The sequence below is a fragment of the Lepisma saccharinum genome, chromosome 16 (assembly GCF_977018435.1).
Source record: "Lepisma saccharinum chromosome 16, izLepSacc3.1, whole genome shotgun sequence".
NCBI lineage: Eukaryota > Metazoa > Arthropoda > Insecta > Zygentoma > Lepismatidae > Lepisma > Lepisma saccharinum.
This window is the reverse complement of record NC_139244.1, coordinates 3,511,101-3,530,990: the sequence shown is the minus strand read 5'-3', so window position 1 is coordinate 3,530,990 and position 19,890 is coordinate 3,511,101. Positions and strand designations below refer to the sequence as shown.

Here is a 19,890-nt window from a genome sequence, read left to right as displayed (position 1 = left end):
TTTCACACTTATATACTTCAAATTCATTCTTAATAAAACTTAAACGTTGTGGCATTATTGGAAAGTGTGTTTCAACAGTCGTACAACACTAACTTTGCTTGTAACATAAAACTTGAGATTTTCTACATTACGAAGTTTCGTTCATTGAGATGCTTTTGAAAAATTTTGATTACCAGTTCACCCTACACAGAAATTTCTAGAAATTAAACAAATAGCTTAGTCAGAGTACTTTTTCTTCCAGAATGATATTCTATCACAGGGTCATATTTTGCAGTTTCATGACTGCCACCATGCTAATCTGTTGTTTGCTACCATAGAAGGCGTGTGTAGCAATCAGTGGATTCAAGAATGTCAATTTTATGGAAGAAGTGACATTTTAGTGGCAAATAATATAGATTAGCAACACTGTTGGTGTAGAATTTTGTCAGCAGAAGCAGACAACATGATTGTACAAGAGTGGATATATTATTCAAAAACAATTATCACACCAAAAGAAAAAAGTTTTGTGGCAAAGTTTAGTCTCTTATATGTAAAAGAAACAACATTGTGATTGTTCAAGCTAAATCATTTAATTCATTCAGTTTTTCAATATCAACTTTTAACATTTTTTAATGAAAAATTAACATAATATTTGTATATATTTTATTTCAGAAACGTTAATTACTGGAAAGTGACAAGTCAGTCAGTTGCATGACCCATCTATACCTGACGGAAGCAGTACAAGTGTGTTCGTCACATCAGCATTCGTGGCTTGGAATATACATATAACGTGAAAAGTAAATACAGAATAAAAGTACATAAGCTCAGGTACATATACTCCTGTAGCAATGTTATTTTGAAGCAAATGAGCCAACAAAAGATCATACGACCTAACCAGAGTTCAATTCAATACTAGAATTTTGTGTTACAAATCACAGATATTAGTGCAGGTTTGAAAAATAATGCTCATTGTAAGCGTGTAATACTGGATAACTACTAAATATGTAAAATATAATTTAATCATTGATTTAAAATTACATGATTAGGCAGGAGGTAACACTAAATATTTCGATGATTATCACGACATGTTTTAACTTCAAAACAACATTGCAAATTAAGTAAATTAAGGAATGGAGAAATAAGTAAACAAAAAGTAACTATTTTAAACAAAGAATGGGAAATTTACTTAATTTTTGTAGGTTAATAAGCTGATGTACATCCATTTGCAGGGCCACGATGTTCTCTTGATTTAATAAAGCATTTTTTTTTAACATTCTTCAAGGATGCTACCACACCTTATAAAAAACTACATTACACATTACAGCAACTAAGAGTGCTGATAATATTTTTGTACCGATAAAACTACAATTTCGGAATCATATGAAATAAACATACAAAAAACGGCAACTATGAAACGAGGCAAGGAGTACAAATTTCCTGTCGATTTCTTCTGCCATGAGTGTAACTGCAGTTTTGGGAAAGAGAAGATGCCAACTGGCCTGTGCGAAAACTTCTATCTCTCGAGTCCTCCTCTAGCCACACGCAACAATGCAAAACTCCTGCTGATGAATATATGTTCACTTTAGCTCCAACCTATTGCAATAGCAAATATGTAAGAATAAACCCGAGTTCACCACAATCGAGCACCGTGCGGTGTTCCGTGAGTAATTATTGATTACTATAATGGCCGTTTACACTCACAAAGTCTGTCTGGCCGTCTTCTTGCTTTTGAGGTTCAATCGTGACATCATGTCTTAATGGATGGCAATCAATCCAGACTCTAGAAGTTTCTGAATCTTTGCAGCGATGTCAGGATTCTTCAGGTGGCTGAAACGAAACAAATGCACAGTAAGCACGTTTCACGTAAAACTTTATAATTATGTTGGAACTTATAATTAGCGACATATACTGGGTGCAATACTCTGAGCCCTCTGGAGCCTGTTCAACGCAAAAATTTTGTGCTGAACGTTGATGGAGAGCATGGAGAAGCAAATGCTGATGGAAAAAAAGTTCAATTTTTCAACACCAGGTGCAAATGTTGTGCTGAAATCTGGTGCACAGTGAATATCATCCTGGGAAACTGTTTGTCCGACCACTGATCGCACTACCTTAAGCTTCCAAAGGATCATTCACGTTGACAGGGCACACACTGAACACCGTTGTTCCAACAAACTCAAATTACTGGTTGTTGCCACTTCAGCACCACATTTCAACCTGAACTTCTTCGAAAAGAAGTCATCTTAACACAGCTTCGAATTGGACACAGCCATCTCACACAGTAATTTGCTGCAAGGGCTAGACCCTCCGCTGTGCCATACTTGTAACATATTTAAGTGTTCGGCACATTCGCTCAGACAGGGTTTTAACCTTCCCAATGATTTGTCAGCTATGTCCGGGGATGACAACAGTGTTTTAGACAATGTTTTTAGCTTTTTCATGAGAGCAGCCATTTTACACGATTTTTCGACTGTCTACCTTTTTTAATGTGTTTGTCCTGTGCACGTCCCTTTACAACTTGCATTTTTAACCTTTCTCAAGGGGCCTTTTACACCTCCTTTAATTTCAAGGTAAGGGTTTTAGATAAGGGGATTTTCCCTGCATACACTGAAGGGTGCAAAATGACCTTACATGCAACCCCCCCCCCACCAAAAAAAACCAGTTTGAATCAATCAACAACTTTCCTTAACATGTTCTCTAATGTAACTTTCAGACAAATGTGTTAAGCGACAAACAACTGAAAACAAAAACTTACAGAGATAAATTCAATCTTTCATACCAGAGTGACATTTGCACATGTCTTTTGTCGGTTCAGTGCAAAAGCTCCCTTAAGGTTCTGTTACATTCTGTAGAACTATGCCAAACATCATCACATCGTTTCTTACTAGGACCGAGCAGATACCAATGATGATATATCACAGTATTGAACGATACCAGCTGATACTTTATTGAAGTTTTGATTCTTTGTGGGGTTTACGAAAGTTCCACACCACTGTTTTGCAGAGTCTACTTATCCTGGAAGTTTCCTTTGATTTTGTACAAATATTATGTGAAAAAACATTTTAGGTTTACGTAACAGGTAATTTGACATTCTGATGTAGAAATTGTAGAATTTTTTCTCTTAATATTTTACGGTTGTAACAAGTATATAAGTGTAGGATGACGAGAGTGTGTTCTCCCATAAGTTTACATAAAAAAAGGGTTACGCTTGTAACAACCGTAACTACACGAGAAATTATTCTGATATAACTTAGGTATGAGGTGGAATACTCACAATTTAATAGTAATCAATAGAGGCATGCATATTTAGTTTTTGACGAAAACACGAAATGTGAAATAACACATTGTAATATTAAATTTTCATGTTTCTGAAAGGTGCGAGGTGCATTTTTCAACCCTGTTTTGTCACGAAAAAACTGCAGAATGCAAAACAGATTCTTAAACATGAAATTTACCGTTTATATACAGAAGCAACACTTTCTGAAGTATTCTACAAGTTTTGCAATTCACGGAAAATTGATTAATTCTGCTGTAAATATTTGAGAAGCAAAAAATGGACTCCTTTAAAAAATATGTGCCTTTAGTAATCAACATCTTCAACAACTTTTAATTGTTACAATTTTCAAGAATCTGTATCGTAAGAATAGTTAAAGAGTATCAGTAAGGTATGGTTGACTGATTTGCTTTATTTTACTTCACTTAGCTGCCACTTCTAGCTAACAGCGAAGCTGAGGATGAGTGATGTAGGAACATCACAAAGAACACCCAAGCCATGCAGGGATTCAAACTAGATACCCCTGGTGTCGTAGTGCTAACCAGTCTGCCACAAAGGTTGGCAGCATAGTATGGGTGTTATCGTGTGGTATCGGCTCAGCCCTACTTCCTACATAATGATGTCCTAATGATTAATGATAACATGCAGAAGAAGGAACGCACTCTTGCAAGGCTTTGGGGTCACTCTGCATCTGTTCCAAGATTAGCCTCATGGCCGGGTCCCGGAGGATCGACTGCACGTCCGGATCAGCCATCGCTCGTTTCCTGACTTCCTCCGGGTTGGCATTCACCGCCACCGAGCAGGTCCTGTAGCCCTCCAAGGCTTCCTGGAAACAACATACGTAACAGTCAAAGAACAACCAACAAAAGGACAATTAAGCATTACCAACAAGACATGTAGTCCAGATATAGTGTGAAATATGGAAATTGTTCAACTTGAGATACTTTGCACTAGAATACAATTTCCTTAGAAATGAGATAATATTATGCAGGTAGTAATCCAATTTTTTTTTAAAGAATGATGTCTCATACGGACATTAAAACTATTACTGTAACACGGATTACATAATTGGTGCTTATTTCACATCACAAGAGGGCAAACATAATCCAATCAAGACATATCTACAAGAATAAAGAATTTTTTTTGTATCTTGAAAAAAGTGAAAAGCATGCAGAACATGACCGAATAATTCGTTAAAATATGCTCAATCCAGCAGAAATGGGCATACCTCTAACAAACCCGTGAGGGCCAGTGTCTATCTACAGACTGCTGGCCTCACTCCCATCTTCATCCAACCAGTTATGGGTTGACATGTGGTCAGCACGACAAACCTCCAGTCGTCGTAGGTTTCCATGAGCGGGTTATGCTACTCATTTGTACTCCCCAATTTCCTCATGATGCCACAGGTTCCATACACAGGCCGAAATCTCAGGAGAAAAGCTAATATTCTTCCTCTGAGAGACTCAAACCTGCATGCATCCTGCAGCAGGAGCCCAAACCTTGTACCATAGACTTCACAGCCATAGGACCAAAATATGTTTAAAATATGCTGAAATTAATTTTTCTGTGTGGTGGAATTTTATAGCATTTTGCACTATTGGAACCATCAAGACTCAATGTGTAATGCACGAAAATGTAAAATCGGGGTTCCACTGTATTTCAAGAAAACATCTCGCTAATTAAAAAACACTTTTTAAAAATGCTAAACTTAAGCAATAAGCGAACATATAAGGAAAAAGACACAGACATGTTCGTTCACCTTATGAAGATGCATGGCACTTACAGCATTTGTTGGGTCTATCTCCACAGCCTTCTGGTAAGCAGTCAAGGCCTTACTGGACTGCTGCATCCCCTGCAGAATCTTCCCCTTCCTTATCCAGCCTTTGACTAAGAGAGAGGAAAACAAGCTTCAGTCAAAAAATCCATCCACAATATTTTTCTATCGCCAGAAAGTATTCTAAGCATACAGAATTTTTATAGCTTTGAGGAGAAATATTAAAATTGTGACACTAGATCATTACGAAGACAATAAAAAACACAAGACATATTTTATTTCCACAAAGGGTTTCAGCAGTACTTAGTGTCGTCATTAGCCAGGTGGGGAAAAAAAATAAACAGGTACTTCACTGTTAGCAACTACATTTTGTGAAATTTGATTCTTATGGGATCACACGTGGCCAAATCATTAGTGTTCTCACTTCTGGTGCGAGTAGTACTAGGTTCAATTCCAAGTGGGAGCAATCAAATTTTCGGTTTCGTTTCCAGTTCATTTATTGATTCCATATTACTGTATTCTTCACTGGTAATGTCCCAATGCTATTGGGGGCATTTAACGAAAAATTAGTCTTACTCCGTGTAAATAACAAAATTAATCAATCTGGAAATTATTACTGTTTTTAATTGCATTAAACACTTGTGAAAGAATAAATTTACATATTTCACCAACAAAAATTATTGGCATCTGTAGCCTATATGCTTCACAGACAAATGGAAGTCAAACTTTGCCACATTTTCTAAAGCTTACACAAGTAACACATTTTCGATAATACTTTTCATGTATTCAGGTTATGCCATTGTTCAGAAGCTTTAGCAGACACCACAAAGTACTTCACAATTGTATGAAATCAGTTCATTGTGAATATTTTAATCCAATCATTGCGTTTTATGTGTGAATGCCACACAATCAAAGTGAGATATGTTCCAGAACATGTATTCCAGATTTTCAACTGCCGGTGCACTACCTGCCACTTAACCCTGTATATTTACGGTTTGTCATGACCTACTCGCCACCCTGCATGTTTTCCAGACATGGTTGGCAAATGTGTACCCACCCGCAGGATCAGTACTGAGTGCAACTCCAAGATAAGGTGTCTCGGGTTCAATACCCGGTGGAGGCTCATAGTGGTTCGGATCCCACTTTAAATTGTAGGTCGTCCCGATTAGCCTAACTGTGCATAAAGTGGACTTAAAACACCATCAATCAATCCAAGATAAGGTGTAGCTCTCTACGACAACACGCAAGATATACACATTCAACCAGAGGTCTTCAACTCGTCAGACAGTGGGTGCCACATTAACAATTTCAATGAAGCTCTGCGTGCCACGAAGCTACACTATGGTATTGAAAATTGTAAGATGTTGCCATCTACTATTTACTTAATCCGGTTTTTTATTTCAAGTACTTAATTTTTCAAATGGGCACGGGCCACAGCAAAAGCTCTGCAGGCCACCTCTGCCCTATGAGTCATGGGTTGAAGAACCTTGCAATAATTAAATCCTTGCAAGATTGTACTTACTGAATTTTGGGTCCAATTCCAGACATTTATCACAATCCTTCAGTCCTAAATCGAAGGCAGCTAGTTTTGTGTAGCAGGCTGCTCTGTTGCTATAAAGCTTTGGGTCATCTGGATTCCTTTCAATGGCCTCTGTGTAGTGCTTAATTGCAGTCGCATAGTCTCCTGCAAAACACAAAATTTGTCATGAAACGAGAGTCCCAAACTTATAGAGGGAGCTTTTTTCACAAATATTACAGGGGTGGAAAGTGGTCAGGGGATCAAAATTACTGACCAAAAGTTTAAAATAAATTTTGGTTGGTCAACCTGTTGATAAATTGTAATTCATTTTCAAAAAATATCAAGCAGACGACATCCTCACAACACACATTTTATAGTGAACTGTATGTTTTAATTTTGTAAAAACATCATATAAAGCACAAAACACAACATGGGTCCTAAAAGTATGATATTTTAACTTTTCGTCACTTTTAGTCATTTATGTAAAGCAAATACTGAAGAAATTCTTTCCTAACTCGACTACTTTGTCAGTCCAATGATAGTTATTACTAGGTGCAACAAAAAAGTAACAAAATGTCACTTTTAATTGAAAACAGCACCTCACTCCCTACCATACAACTCACCTTTCTTAAATAGTTCGTTCCCTATTTCCTTCTCCAGTTCGGCCTTCTCAGGGTCCACATATGCCTTGAGTTTTTCCTCCTTGATTTTTCTCTCAACCTCCGAAAGCACAGTTTTCACCTCGGGAGTCCTGTGCTCGGACAGAGACTTCTCGAAGTAGGTTTTGGCATTCTGCCACTCCTGGAAAATAAAATGACACATCACCACTGGCGGTAGGTGTCCGCACCAGGGATGCCAGGGTACCCTTAATTTGTTATCAAAAACCAAAAAATGTAGAAACTCCCATTAAAATAACACTAGTGTTAAAAAAAAAGTACGGAATTCAGTTTCATTTTAGATGCCTCGCTCTTTCTCTCCTACACTATGTGAAATGGCCACTCTAGGACCATGATAAAATTCAAGTATAATTCCTGGTTTTCAAGGCCAACTTTCCCAAAATTCAAGGCTACAAACAGATGTCTTCTCCATTCCAACCTTATGTATTAGCCCCTCTAAACACAGACACACACGAATACATATATTAACAATTTGGGGATCTGTGTGATTCCAATGTATCCAAAAATTCTAATTCAATTAAATGGTACATACACTATGTTGCCATTCGGTACCGGACACCCCTCAAAAAGTGCTTGGAATCCTCTGTACACGTCATACAACCTATAAAAGGCGTTGCCGGTTGAGAACACACTCATACCAGCTACAGCAGTCAATATGGACAGACGACGCGAACTGGGTGAGGCAGAAAGAGGGGTGATTATTGGAGCCCACAGGTTTGGGGTTTGGGCATTCGACCCTTGAGATTTCCAACAAATTTCACATACCCCGGTCGACAGTGAGTGATGTTATAGTGAAGTGGAAGCGAGAGGGGGTCATGACATGCTGACCCAGACCCAGAAAACCAAAAATATTAACAGATCGTGACAGTCCCTGCTTGAAACATGTGAAGCCAAACCGGAAGGCATCGTTACAAACACAGGAGTTTCGATCGGCTTCCAGTAGTGCTGCAAGTGATCGTACTGTCTGCCGGGAGATCATCGCACTTGGTTTTCATGGTCGTGCAGCAGTTCACAAGCTGCATATCACACCCTGCAATGCGACCCGTCGGTTATAGTGGTGCATTGGACTCTCAAACAATGGAAATCCGTCCTAAGGAGTGATGAATCGCGCTACCAGATGTGGTGGTCCGATGGACGTGTGTGGGTGTGGTGTATACCCGGTGAATGCTCTTTACAGGACTGTATTGTACTCACAGTGAAATTCGGAGGAGGTGGCATCATGGTGTGGTCCTGCCTGCTTTTCGTGGTATGGTCTTGGTCCTCTTGTTTAGTTCGAGGAAACATGAATGCTGCTGCGTACCAAAAAGTTCTGGACAATTCTGCGCTACCGACATTGTGGGAACAATTCGGTATTGGCTCATACCTGTATCAGCACAACAATGCTCCATGTCATACAGCAGGCATTATCAACACGTTGTTCGAAAACATGGGTGTGCAAAATCTTGATTGGCCAGCCCGAGTCCAGATATCAACCCCATTGAAAGCCTTTGGGACGAGTTGGAGCGCTGCTTGAGAGCCAGGCCATGCTGCCCAAAAAACACCACTGAGCTGTTTGCCACTTTGCAGGAGGAATGGGGGCAACATTCCCGTCGACACGTATCGCAAATTGGTGGAAAGTCTTCCTCGAAGGGTTGCGGACGTCATTGTGGCGAAAGGTGGCCCTACATGATACTGATGTGGTGCTGCAACCGGATTAACGTACTGGTATGGGGTGTCCGGTGACGAATGGCAACATGGTGTGTATTTTAAATACAAAATTTAAGGTGAAGTTTTCATTTGCCATTTCACGTACTCAAGACTCGAAATACATCTACAAACACAAGTCACAAGATATACTAATCTACGAAAAAGGGTTAATTGTATTACAATTTCAAACTCAAATTTAACTAATCAACTCCAATATATCTTGCAATAATCTTCCATATTAGATAGATTGTTCTGCAAAGGATGCTAACAAAGTAAACGGATTGAGAGAATTCGGTTTTATTTTCCACGCAGTTTCTTTTCCTTCCTCGATAAAAAATGCTAAACTGTGAAAATCTTGCCTTGGGGCATTTATAAATATGCATAAATCCAACGGGATTTGGAATAATAAAAGCTGCAATTATTCATGTCTATGGAGAAATATTCACACACAAATCCCGCATAATTCCCGAAGCCAATAATTCACGCAGAATTCCCGGTGAGTAGTCACCCTGTAATCATGTAGTGAAGATGTTTTCACTTTATAATCGCACAGAGCTCATTCACAAGAAGGTCTGATCCCTCTTCCGAGCACAGCCTCAATTCAACCCTTAAGGCTTATATGATTGCTACATGTAAATAAACAACTATATTTTCTTGTATCCATTCTGTACCAAACTGATTTTAAATTTTTTACTTTCATAATTTAAATTACATAAATATCACCACAATGACAGGAAAACCTATTCTAAAGTGATAATGAATACTCTGAGACTATAAAGTTAAAAGTTCATCTTTATATACCTAATAGTTTGTGAAAAAGAATGAAGTTACTACAATTAATATTGTCCAGACAGGCAATTGAAACTCCCTTTAAGACACCCCAAAAAATTAGTCTGCGCATGTGTCTGCATCTGTCCAAGCATTCACAATGAAGCACACTCACAGTTTTCAAGAAACAACTTTATTCAGACTGGTGATTAGTGAGAAAACAAAAAATTGTTGAAATACATGCTTTGGAATGCAACACTGGATCAAATTGTACCATAAATGGGCCAAATTAATGAACGAAAATTAAAATGCAAAAGCACAATATTATCATTTACTGAAATCTTTGGCAATAGAGTAAATAATAATTGCAGAAAGTTTATATTTTCTCCAGAAAACCTACAATACTTGGGTGAAGCCTAGTGTGAGGTTCCATTGCTGGCCACTAGTCGCTTAAATCACAATATATTAGGGATGGGCCGATATGAAAGTTTGGCCAATACAGATATAAAATTTACCGATACCGATAACCGATATTCTACCGATCCGATATAAAGTTAGAAACGGTCCTTGAAGAACCTGAAATGTTCATTGATCTCCTTAATAAAAGTGTGTTTCAAGGTGACAACAGTGCAAAAGAAGTTGAATATTTAGACAATTACTTTTGTACAAAGTATGGCATCGAGATTATCCATAAAAATTACAAGAAAATTGCAGAATTTTGCACTAAATTATACAATATTTATCGATATATCGGATCGGTAAAATAATCGGCAATTTTACCGATACACCGATATGCCTATATCGGCCAATACTGATAGACTATCGATTAATCGGTCCCATCCCTACAATATAAAAAAATAATGTGACGTACGCAAAACACAGATACTGACAGACTTCTGTATCATGGAAGGCCCACTCTGAAAGGAGGTGAATGATTGACATACAGAAAACCCTTGCGCTGTATTTTATGTATCCTTAATTGATTGATTGATTTGCTTTATTTTACTTCACTTTTTCTGCCACTTTTGACTAATTTATGAAGATGGGGATGAGTGATGATATGATGAAATTGATGAATGGAGGATGCTCACAAACATCCATGCCCAGGCCAGGATTCAAACCTAGGACCTGGCCTTTATGTATCCTTAACATAAAAATAAAGAAAAAATTACATTGGCACTTAATTGCTTTTTTCGCTTTTTGCTTTAGTAGTTTATACCAACAAACAATGGGTTTTATCGAATTACTTATAAAAAAATTAAACTTTTATTTTAAGAGCGAAAATTATTTTTTGGTCCTTTTTTAAATAATTTTAGCCAATTTTTTAGGTCATCAACTTCCGATCCCTATTGATAAGTGCCTTAACTTTTACGTAGCTGCCGAGGAAATAATCCAGCAATAAAGAAATGCATGCATACCTTCCAACTGCTCAATGTGGTAAACATTAAAGAAGGTATGAAAATCATTGACATATACAGCTGAAACTCACCTCCAACTTTCTATATGAATTCCCTATTCGAGTAAATGCCTTCGCAATGAGCTTAAAATCTGCTCTGTTTTCCCTGCCGACTGTTATAGCCTTCTCGCACTGCTCAATGCACTTCCTGTACTCCTTCTGCTCAAAATACACAGCTGAAATGAAACAATACCTGATAAGTAACAAACACTTTATTAACATTAATCCTCCATAGAGTTTAAGGAAAGCTACAATTGCTGAAAAAACAACAACAGGGTTTCACAGTTTAAATATACGGACAAGTTTTCATCTCAAGGTTAAAATCTATACACTGTATGAAACTTGTTCGCATCTTGGCAGAAAATGTTGAAAATAGCTGATCCTAGTCACTGAAAGTCAGGAATTTCCACTTCTTTGTAAACATGTGTGTCATATTCTAATCAGACCAATCGTAATTCAATTTATATCTTCGAGAGACTTAACAGTGGCAAAGGATGGTTTTGAAACAAGTAAAACTTCATAAGCAGTGAATAGGTGCAAACCGATACCTCTTAGAACAGATACTGTTACTGGTTTTAACTGATAACTATGTTTGAAAATTGTAGCAATGATTAATGTTGTGTATGTATTCCACCCAAATTACGAGGGGAAGTACGATGTGGCATAGCAGAAAACAGTAGTGAGTAGTTTCTAAAGGTGTCATTAGGTGGCAGCACAATCCAGCTTCCTGATATTTAGTTAGCAATCACCCACTTTCGGCCACAATCAAGAAAGTGTACGGGCCTAACTCCAACCCCCCTCCCCTTTCATGGCATGGTGCAAAGCACAGGGGAGCACTTTACTCCAATTTTTTTTTTAGTCGCTATGTAGCAGCAGCCGTACACCTGGGCAGTACAGTTTAAAAAAGGCACCAATGCTCCAGGAGTGTACGTTAGAAGAGCAGCATGCTGTTGTGCATATTTAGTGGGCAATATCCTGCAAAGGATGTTCGTAAGGAAATGTTTCCTGCTTACGGTGAGAAGTGTGTTATGTAAAGCGGTGCACAACTGGGTTGATAAATTCTCGCAAGCACAGTCAAACGTTGCACAGATGAAGATGTTGAATATGAGGCTGAATTTTGGTGATTTTTTTTAATGATAGTAGCTGTCATGTTTATTTACAGCTTAATGACAAATACATTATTTACGATTTAACATGATCAGTATTTTGTATATTATTCTACTTAAAATTTTGGCTATAAAAATGATTGCACGTGTTTACAGTTTACATATTACATTTCGTTTCGTATGAACTTCACCCTATTTTCTTTCCTTTCTTAGAGCCTAAAAAACACCATTCAATTATTACAAGATTTATGTACTTTAAAGTGATTCTCAATATATACAGGGTCCAGCAGAGGACTTAGATGGTTTTGAAATGTGAATAGCACACTTCATTTTCAAAGGTACAGAAATGTATTACTACAGAAATACAGGTTATTGTATGCCACTTTTATTTACGACAGTTCGTGTATACAAAAATGATGCCTTCAATTTACTTCTACACACATTCGAAGGCCTTTTTCCTTTCCTTTTAAATGACCTATGTAAGATCTTGAGTCAGCGCTTTGTCCGTTTGAACAATTGAAAAAAATTCAAATCAATAATTGGCAATCCGGTGAGAAGTTAGTGGTCTGCTTAACGGTTGTCAGCCCAGTAAGCATGGAGCCCTCGAATGTGCAACATCGAGCGTTTGGTGTCATCGGCCCGTGTTTCTTCGAAGATGAAGATGGGGATTGTGTGACGGTGAACTCCCGAACGCTATATCGCATTGCTGAATACTTTTGTTTTACCAGAACTTCGTCGGCTTCGGCGTAGGATAAATCAGCAAGACATATGATACCAACAAGATGGAGCAACGACTCACACATCTAGATCCTCTATGGCTGTTGTTCGTAACTTTTCCAGGACATGTCATTTCCCGGTTTGGTGACACACCCTGGCCTCCTCGGTCACCAGACCTTACAATCTGATTTTTCTGTGGGGATTCCTCAAATCCAAAGTGTATGTGAATAAACCTCGCACATTAGACGACCTGAAGCTTGCAATTAGAGATGAAATTGCAAACATTGATGGTGAAATATTGCAACGTGCCGTCCGCAACTTCTGGGAGAGGCTTCGAATGTGTGTACACGTAAATGGAAATCACTTGGACATCATTTTCAGTCAAAGAATTGCCATGGCAATTGGCATACAATAACTTAAAATGGCATACCATAATCTGTATTTCTGTAGTAATACATTTCTGTACCTTTGAAAATTAGGTATGTTATTCACATTTCAAAACCGTCTAACTCCTCTGCCAGACCCTGTACAAATTCCTTATGTACATTATTCTATAAATTATTTATTTTCCAGATTCAAATCCTACCACCTTGAAATGTACACAGTAAAACGTACCTGCAATGTTGTTGTAATATGTAATATCTCCAGGATCAATCTCAATGGCCTTGTTGTAGTGGTTGAGAGCACCTTCAAAGTCCTTCTTCTTGTAGCAACTGTTCCCCAGATCTTTTTCTTTCAGGGCCTGAAAGAGAAGCAGATTATTCACCCTTCACCATGGAAAGAAAAACCATCCAGAGAATTTATTTCTGATCTATGAACATCGGCAGAAAATGGAACCAGATTGAGATTTGATGAAAATACTACATAAAAAGTGATTTCAAACACTCACTATCGTAATAAAGAGAGATCATGTGACTTCCATGGCAAGATAAATTTCATGTTCGGGACCTTTCAATTTTTTCTGGCAATTTGAAGGGATGCGACAGGTATCCGTCGATATACGCACAGGGAGAGAGGGGGGGGGGAGATTGATTTGTATTAAGTCCACTTCCTGCACAGATAGGCTATTCGAGATTGGCCCTACAGTTTAAAGTGAAATCTCAACCACTGTGTCATGTGCCTCCATTGGGCAAGAGAGGACAGAGAGAAGAGGGAGACGGGAAGAGGAAGACAATATTGTAATAAACATGAAGAAATATACTAAAATTAACGTCTGAATAAATTTTGCACCCCTGGAAGTTCTATGTTAGAAAAATAAGCAGAATATTATAAAAAGAATTTTTAACAATTTGTATTCATGAAAACAATTTTCAAAAATAGTAGATGTATGCACTCTCGCTGAATAATCAGTTGACACTCCTGAAGTACAAATTCTGTCCCAATCTTAATTTGTACATCTCCGCTTCATTTTAAAGAGATTACAGCTCACTGCTCACGAGAAGATCTCCAAACGATGGGAGACTGGGGTGAAGGGAAGGACCGGTCCATTTGCAGATTTTAGGGGAAGCAGAAAGCCTTCCGCTGTGGTCCAGTATCTTTTTCAAAGTGCGTGGGAGTTTATTTGCGTCAATCACGCAGAGCGTGTCCGCAGCAACAGTTTGCTGTTTTTCTTTCAATGGCCAGAACACTTTTGTATTGCTTATCCTGTGCATTATTTAGACTGCATTTCAAAGAATTTTAAGAAGAATATACGGCATTTGGTGAGCTTATAGATCACACACGCCTGTAAAACAATTTCACAGTTTCCGTATAACTAATAGGCCTCATTATAGGCATATGTCTGAATATTCTAATATTTATTCACTATGCCCATAATATTATATGGTTGTGAAACTCTGTCTCTTACTTTAAAATAATAACAAATTTACATTCTGCCTTTGAGTTGTTTCTTCCAGGCCTAAAGTCAGGAAATCATTTTTGTAAGGTAAGTCGTTACTAAAATCACATTTGCGTTTCGGCATGGTTCAGATCGCTGATTCACAGAACTTCACTTCTCCACCAACATGTAACAACTAAGAGAACAGCAGTTAGAAACTATTGTTAATTTCTGAATTCTGATGTCGTGAAACTCAAATCAAAGAAAGCCGCGGCTTATCGCATATTCTTACCTATTGTTAGAACCTTGCTGTTCACCATGAGCCGCGGTAGATATCACAAATGCTTTGAAATCAAAACCTTACGCTACGAGCGGCGACAACAGAAGAGATGCAAAATTCCAACATTTTTTCTTTGTTGGAAGAAAAATTTCTTGCTTTGTGCTTGCAACTGAGAGTGTCGTATTTCTTTACTTTCAAATTGAAGACTCATATAATATTAACAATTATTATTAAATAACAGAAAAGAGAACATTTCCAAATTTTCCTAAAAATTTGCCCGGAACATTTTTAGGACTCGAAAAGGATTAGCCCAGGTAAAACAGGACGCCTGGTAACCCTAAATGACTTGTATCGCTGCATCGGTTACAGCGAGCCCACATATGTTTCACACTCAGGGTGCACTCCCCTAACCCTAATAGTGGAGAACGTCTTTAAGCGAGAACAGGTGGCTAATGTTGTTATTTGTGCACGTGATTGGGTGTGTTAACATAGTGTACATACTTACATGTGTTTTCTGTGTTCTGGTAGCTTAATTGTTCTTGGCTTGCACTATAGGACCATGCACAAAATACGGCAAATTTGAAAGTAAGTTCCATGGCATGTTCATTATTTTTGTGCATAATGTAGTACAGCAGTTTCGATTTATTGATTTTTATTAATAATGCATGTTTCTGTTAATTCGAATTTTTGATAATTCTGATTCTTTAGTATCCTCTTGGAATTTGAATTAAAGGTAAGCCCTCTGTATTCTAAGACTGGCATCTGTTGAGGAAATACTGAAGCTATAGATGCAGAATGGCTGCATAGGTTGTATAAAAAAGAGAAACGGTAGGGAGGAGTATTCTTTGTTGACTGTGGGTGAAAGACTTTGTAAGTTTGTTGACGCATGTCAAACACCTATTATTTTCATGAGGAATTTAACATTTTTTCTTGCAAGTCGAAGTAATAAAACACGAAAATCAATAACTTTAGACTTTTTTTTTAAATAATGAATTCGCATTTAATAACAAGAGCCTAAAAGGTAAAATTCCGAGTCAGGAAGTGGATCCTTACTCTTCTCGAGTTGCTAGTGAAAGAACGAGAATAGAACTTGGTTGTATTTGTAGTAGGTAAAACCAAACTTACTTGCTTCTTCTCATCTGTCAAATCTTCTGCTTCCTTTTCTTCTTTCTTCTGCTCCTTCTTCGGGGAGCTCCTGGGTGGGGGAGAGGGGTCGACCTCCATCTCCTCATCCCCTGCTGTTTCCAGGTTAACCCCGAGCAACACGCTCAACGTGGTGAGCACCCTCGTGTCGCTTAATTTAGTTCTGCAGCAGAAAGTAGCAAATTTTAAAAACGGCTTGTTCAAAAAGTTACATACAAGCTGTGAAGAAAAACTACTTCTAATCAAATTTTCCTAACCTCCTGAAAAACCACTAACATTACAAAATCTGAAAAATTACATCAGCTTAGAATTCCTTCTAGAGAAGTGGTTCTAGACCTTTTTCAGTCCGGGACCCACCTTGAAGGACATTACACTTCATGGGACCCGTAAGCATAGGCGCCGGTAGGGTTTGCACCCAGCTTATATTCATATTTTTTGCTAACATAGAGTACTTTAAGAAGCTCTCTTTTATGCTTCCGTAAACGTAAAAGATTAATTTACTCTAGTCTAACAAACATGTTGAAATTGAAAACATTTTTCTCTTTACTCACCGAACAATAACAGAAATTTAGAGCTCAGACTACGTACAACACAGGTTGAATGGTTAAAACAATATATATACGAGGTGCATCCAGAAAGTAAGTTCCGAAAGTGCCCCAAGATGGCACGAGTGGTCAGAGCAGGATGTGCTTCCGCAGGAGTGGTGGAGTAACACCTAGCCATAACCTGGCGAAAGCGTAGTTGTGTGGAGTCAGTGGTGAGAGAACTGTAGTATGGGAAACATGGCTGCATGCATAAAGTCTCCCACCGAGTGCGAGGTACGTGCCATAATCAGGTATCTGATAGTCTTCACACCATGGGAAAGATCCAGAAGGCAGGAAAATAGGTCCCACGTCATCTGAACGACAGACAAATGGAAAAGCGAAAAACGATGTCTGAAGTGTTGCTTTCTCGGCATGAAAGAAAGTATTTCTTGCATCAGATAGTGACTGGGGATGAAAAATGGATCTACTTCGGGAACCAAAAAGGCAAAAAGTCATGGGTTGACCCAGGACAACCTTGAACATCGACCGTAAAACCGAATCGCTTCGGAAGGAAGACAATGCTGGTGCATTTGGTGGGATCAGAAGGGTGTGGTGTACCATGAGCTTCTGAAACCAGGTGAAACAGTGAATGCCGTTCGCTACCGTCAACAACTCATCAATTTGAACCATGATTTGATCGAAAAGTGCCCAGACTGGGCAACAAGACACTGGAAAAGTGAATTTGTAGCACGACAACGCCTCATCACACACAGCGAAAGGCGTCAGACACACCATTTCTGCACTTGGCCGGGAATTCTTGCCTCACCTGCAATACTCACCAGACTTAGCCCCTTCAGACTACCACTTGTTTTCATCGATGTCTCACTCACATTCCCAGCAACACTTCAACAATTACGAAGATATCGAACAATGGGTTGTTGACTGGATCACCTCAAAATGTGAACGATTTTTCTGGAAGGGCATCCACAATTTCACGGGCAGATGGGCACAATGTATAGTTAGCGATGGTGCATACTTTGAATAAAGCATGTTACCTTTCTCCCCAGATACACTTGTTTTCTTTTGGATCAATTAAGAATTATTAACCGGCACACCTGGTAATCTGATGTCTGGCTAACATAATTTGATATTAGTCTTCAACATTAACCAATTTTTTTAAGACATTAAAAATTACTAAGGGTTCCAAAATTGGTCAAACTTTAAAAAAAATTGTATGTCTAAACTTCAGCATGTAAAAAGCTTAAGAAGAAACATCTAAAAAAAATAGCCAGTCTCTACAATGCCGACACAGCCAGAGGCAGGAAACGGCGAAGGATGATGACTACAATTTTACAAATACACATACGTATATAATAACTTCACAATAAAAACTTCCAATGATGTAACAGTACTTACCCTAAGCTGTTTGGATTGGTCTGAAGATCCTGAAGCAATTTCACGTACTCAGGATCATCAAGGTAAGCCCTTGTTCTAGGGTCAGCACGAAGTCTGACGAAAATATCTGGGGAACAGAAGGGATTGGGCACTCCCTTTCCTCCTCTGGAACCCCTCTGGGCCCTGACTTCCGCCAATGCATCTTTCAGCTGAGCATTGTTGGCATCGTAACGCAGACCACTTTCATAGGCATCAACAGCGTCATCATAGCGACCGAGGTAAGCTAGTGCTGCTCCCTTCCTAGAGTAGCCCTGGAAGAAAAAATAAACTTCTATGTCTCAAATATTTGTCTCTGGCAATACACCCTCTTAAATGTGGTGATAAAATGACAATTTTCCTGTAAGTTCTTTCTGTATATTTTACTTCTCCAATGGCATAACATTGTCTCCTTATAATGAAGAGGTTCTGGCTTCTACTGCCACCTCCCCTGGTGGAAGCACAATGCACACTGGTTCGGACTCCACTTTAAACTGTAGGTTTAGTCCCGATTAGCCTATGAGTATAAAAGTGGATCACAAGAAAAAATCGCATCATTACGTAACTGATAGGCTATTATCAATTCAATAATTCAGTAGCTTTTTCCAAACCCACATAACTGTTACATCACAATTTATACACCTCGGTATTGTAGTGATTATTGTGATTACTTCTTATTAGTATTTATTAGCAGAACGACTACAAAGTTGTTGTTTGTATATCACGTAGATATTTGAAGATGACAAGTATGTAAAAATTGTAATGAAATAAAGAATCAGACACTTCTGGAATTTCAATGTGGACGTAATTACAAAGTCGAAATAATATATTGTGTTGCTGGAGGAAGCAACGCTAAGATGGGTTTTTATTGGTTCATTTAGAGATTATTTTAATCATGCGCGGGCTGGGATTTCTATATGTGAAGGCCCAGAGCTTACAACACCAAGACCCTACCCCAATCCCCTCCACAGTTTCAGTTATAACTTTTCGCTAAGCTACATGAGGTGGTTAGTTATACGTATTTCTACATTTTTCATCACATCCGAAGTACCTCCTTTTTTTAAAAAAAAATATGCAGTACTTTTCCAAGCAGTTTTCCCCAGTGAAGGCCCAGAGCTGCATTCATCTTAAAGAGTACTGTGCAGCCACGTCAGCGAATTTCTGACTAATCCATAAAATTATGCAGGAGGGGAGATTTCATCTTCAACTGTATGTGATACGATGGTGGACATTTTGAATAAACTCTTTAATTCTACGCATTTTTCTCCTATGGGACACCCTGTATTTTAAAACACGTGCAAAAATTGTTTGGAACATATCTGATGATGAAAAAGTCCTCTGAAATTACAGGACAGATTGCAGGCAGCTCAAATTTATGTAACGTATCAGCTGTTATTTACATAACTGCTTCATGGCTGCAACAATGATCAAGTGAGTTTCAAAACATCTTTCTGTAATTTTCAAGACCAAGAGTAGTGGTTTCTTGCCCTCTGAAGACCCAAGAGCTTCAGCGATTCTTCAGTAAATGACAATTCAACAAAGGCTTCGGCAGGCCCAAAGACCATTTTCTCCTGAGGGAAATAGGCACTTGAAAATATGTGTTGCCCAACAATGAGTCTACGATCAAATACAACTAACTTATGAAAACTCTACAAGTAGAAATCTACTTGATATACTATATTTGACACATCCTTTTAGTACACCCAACTGCAAAAGTATTAGTAGGCAGTCTGTTTAGCACAA

General features: G+C 38.4%; 1 protein-coding gene across 1 annotated transcript in view; it reads right to left on the bottom strand.

Moving 5' to 3' along the window:
* Positions 1-550: 550 nt before the first annotated feature.
* The window catches only part of Stip1 (Stress-induced phosphoprotein 1), a 36,923-nt gene continuing 17,583 nt past the window's right edge, over positions 551-19,890 (bottom strand). The window contains exons 3-11 of the mRNA XM_083137593.1: positions 18,133-18,422; positions 16,175-16,355; positions 13,569-13,695; positions 11,164-11,306; positions 7,167-7,344; positions 6,547-6,708; positions 5,034-5,137; positions 3,913-4,076; positions 551-1,806 (exon numbers count right to left, since the gene is read on the bottom strand). Of these exons, the coding sequence (XP_082993719.1) occupies positions 1,734-1,806; positions 3,913-4,076; positions 5,034-5,137; positions 6,547-6,708; positions 7,167-7,344; positions 11,164-11,306; positions 13,569-13,695; positions 16,175-16,355; positions 18,133-18,422 (1,422 nt within the window). The 3' untranslated portion in view covers positions 551-1,733. The remainder of the gene's footprint in view (positions 1,807-3,912; positions 4,077-5,033; positions 5,138-6,546; positions 6,709-7,166; positions 7,345-11,163; positions 11,307-13,568; positions 13,696-16,174; positions 16,356-18,132; positions 18,423-19,890) is intronic.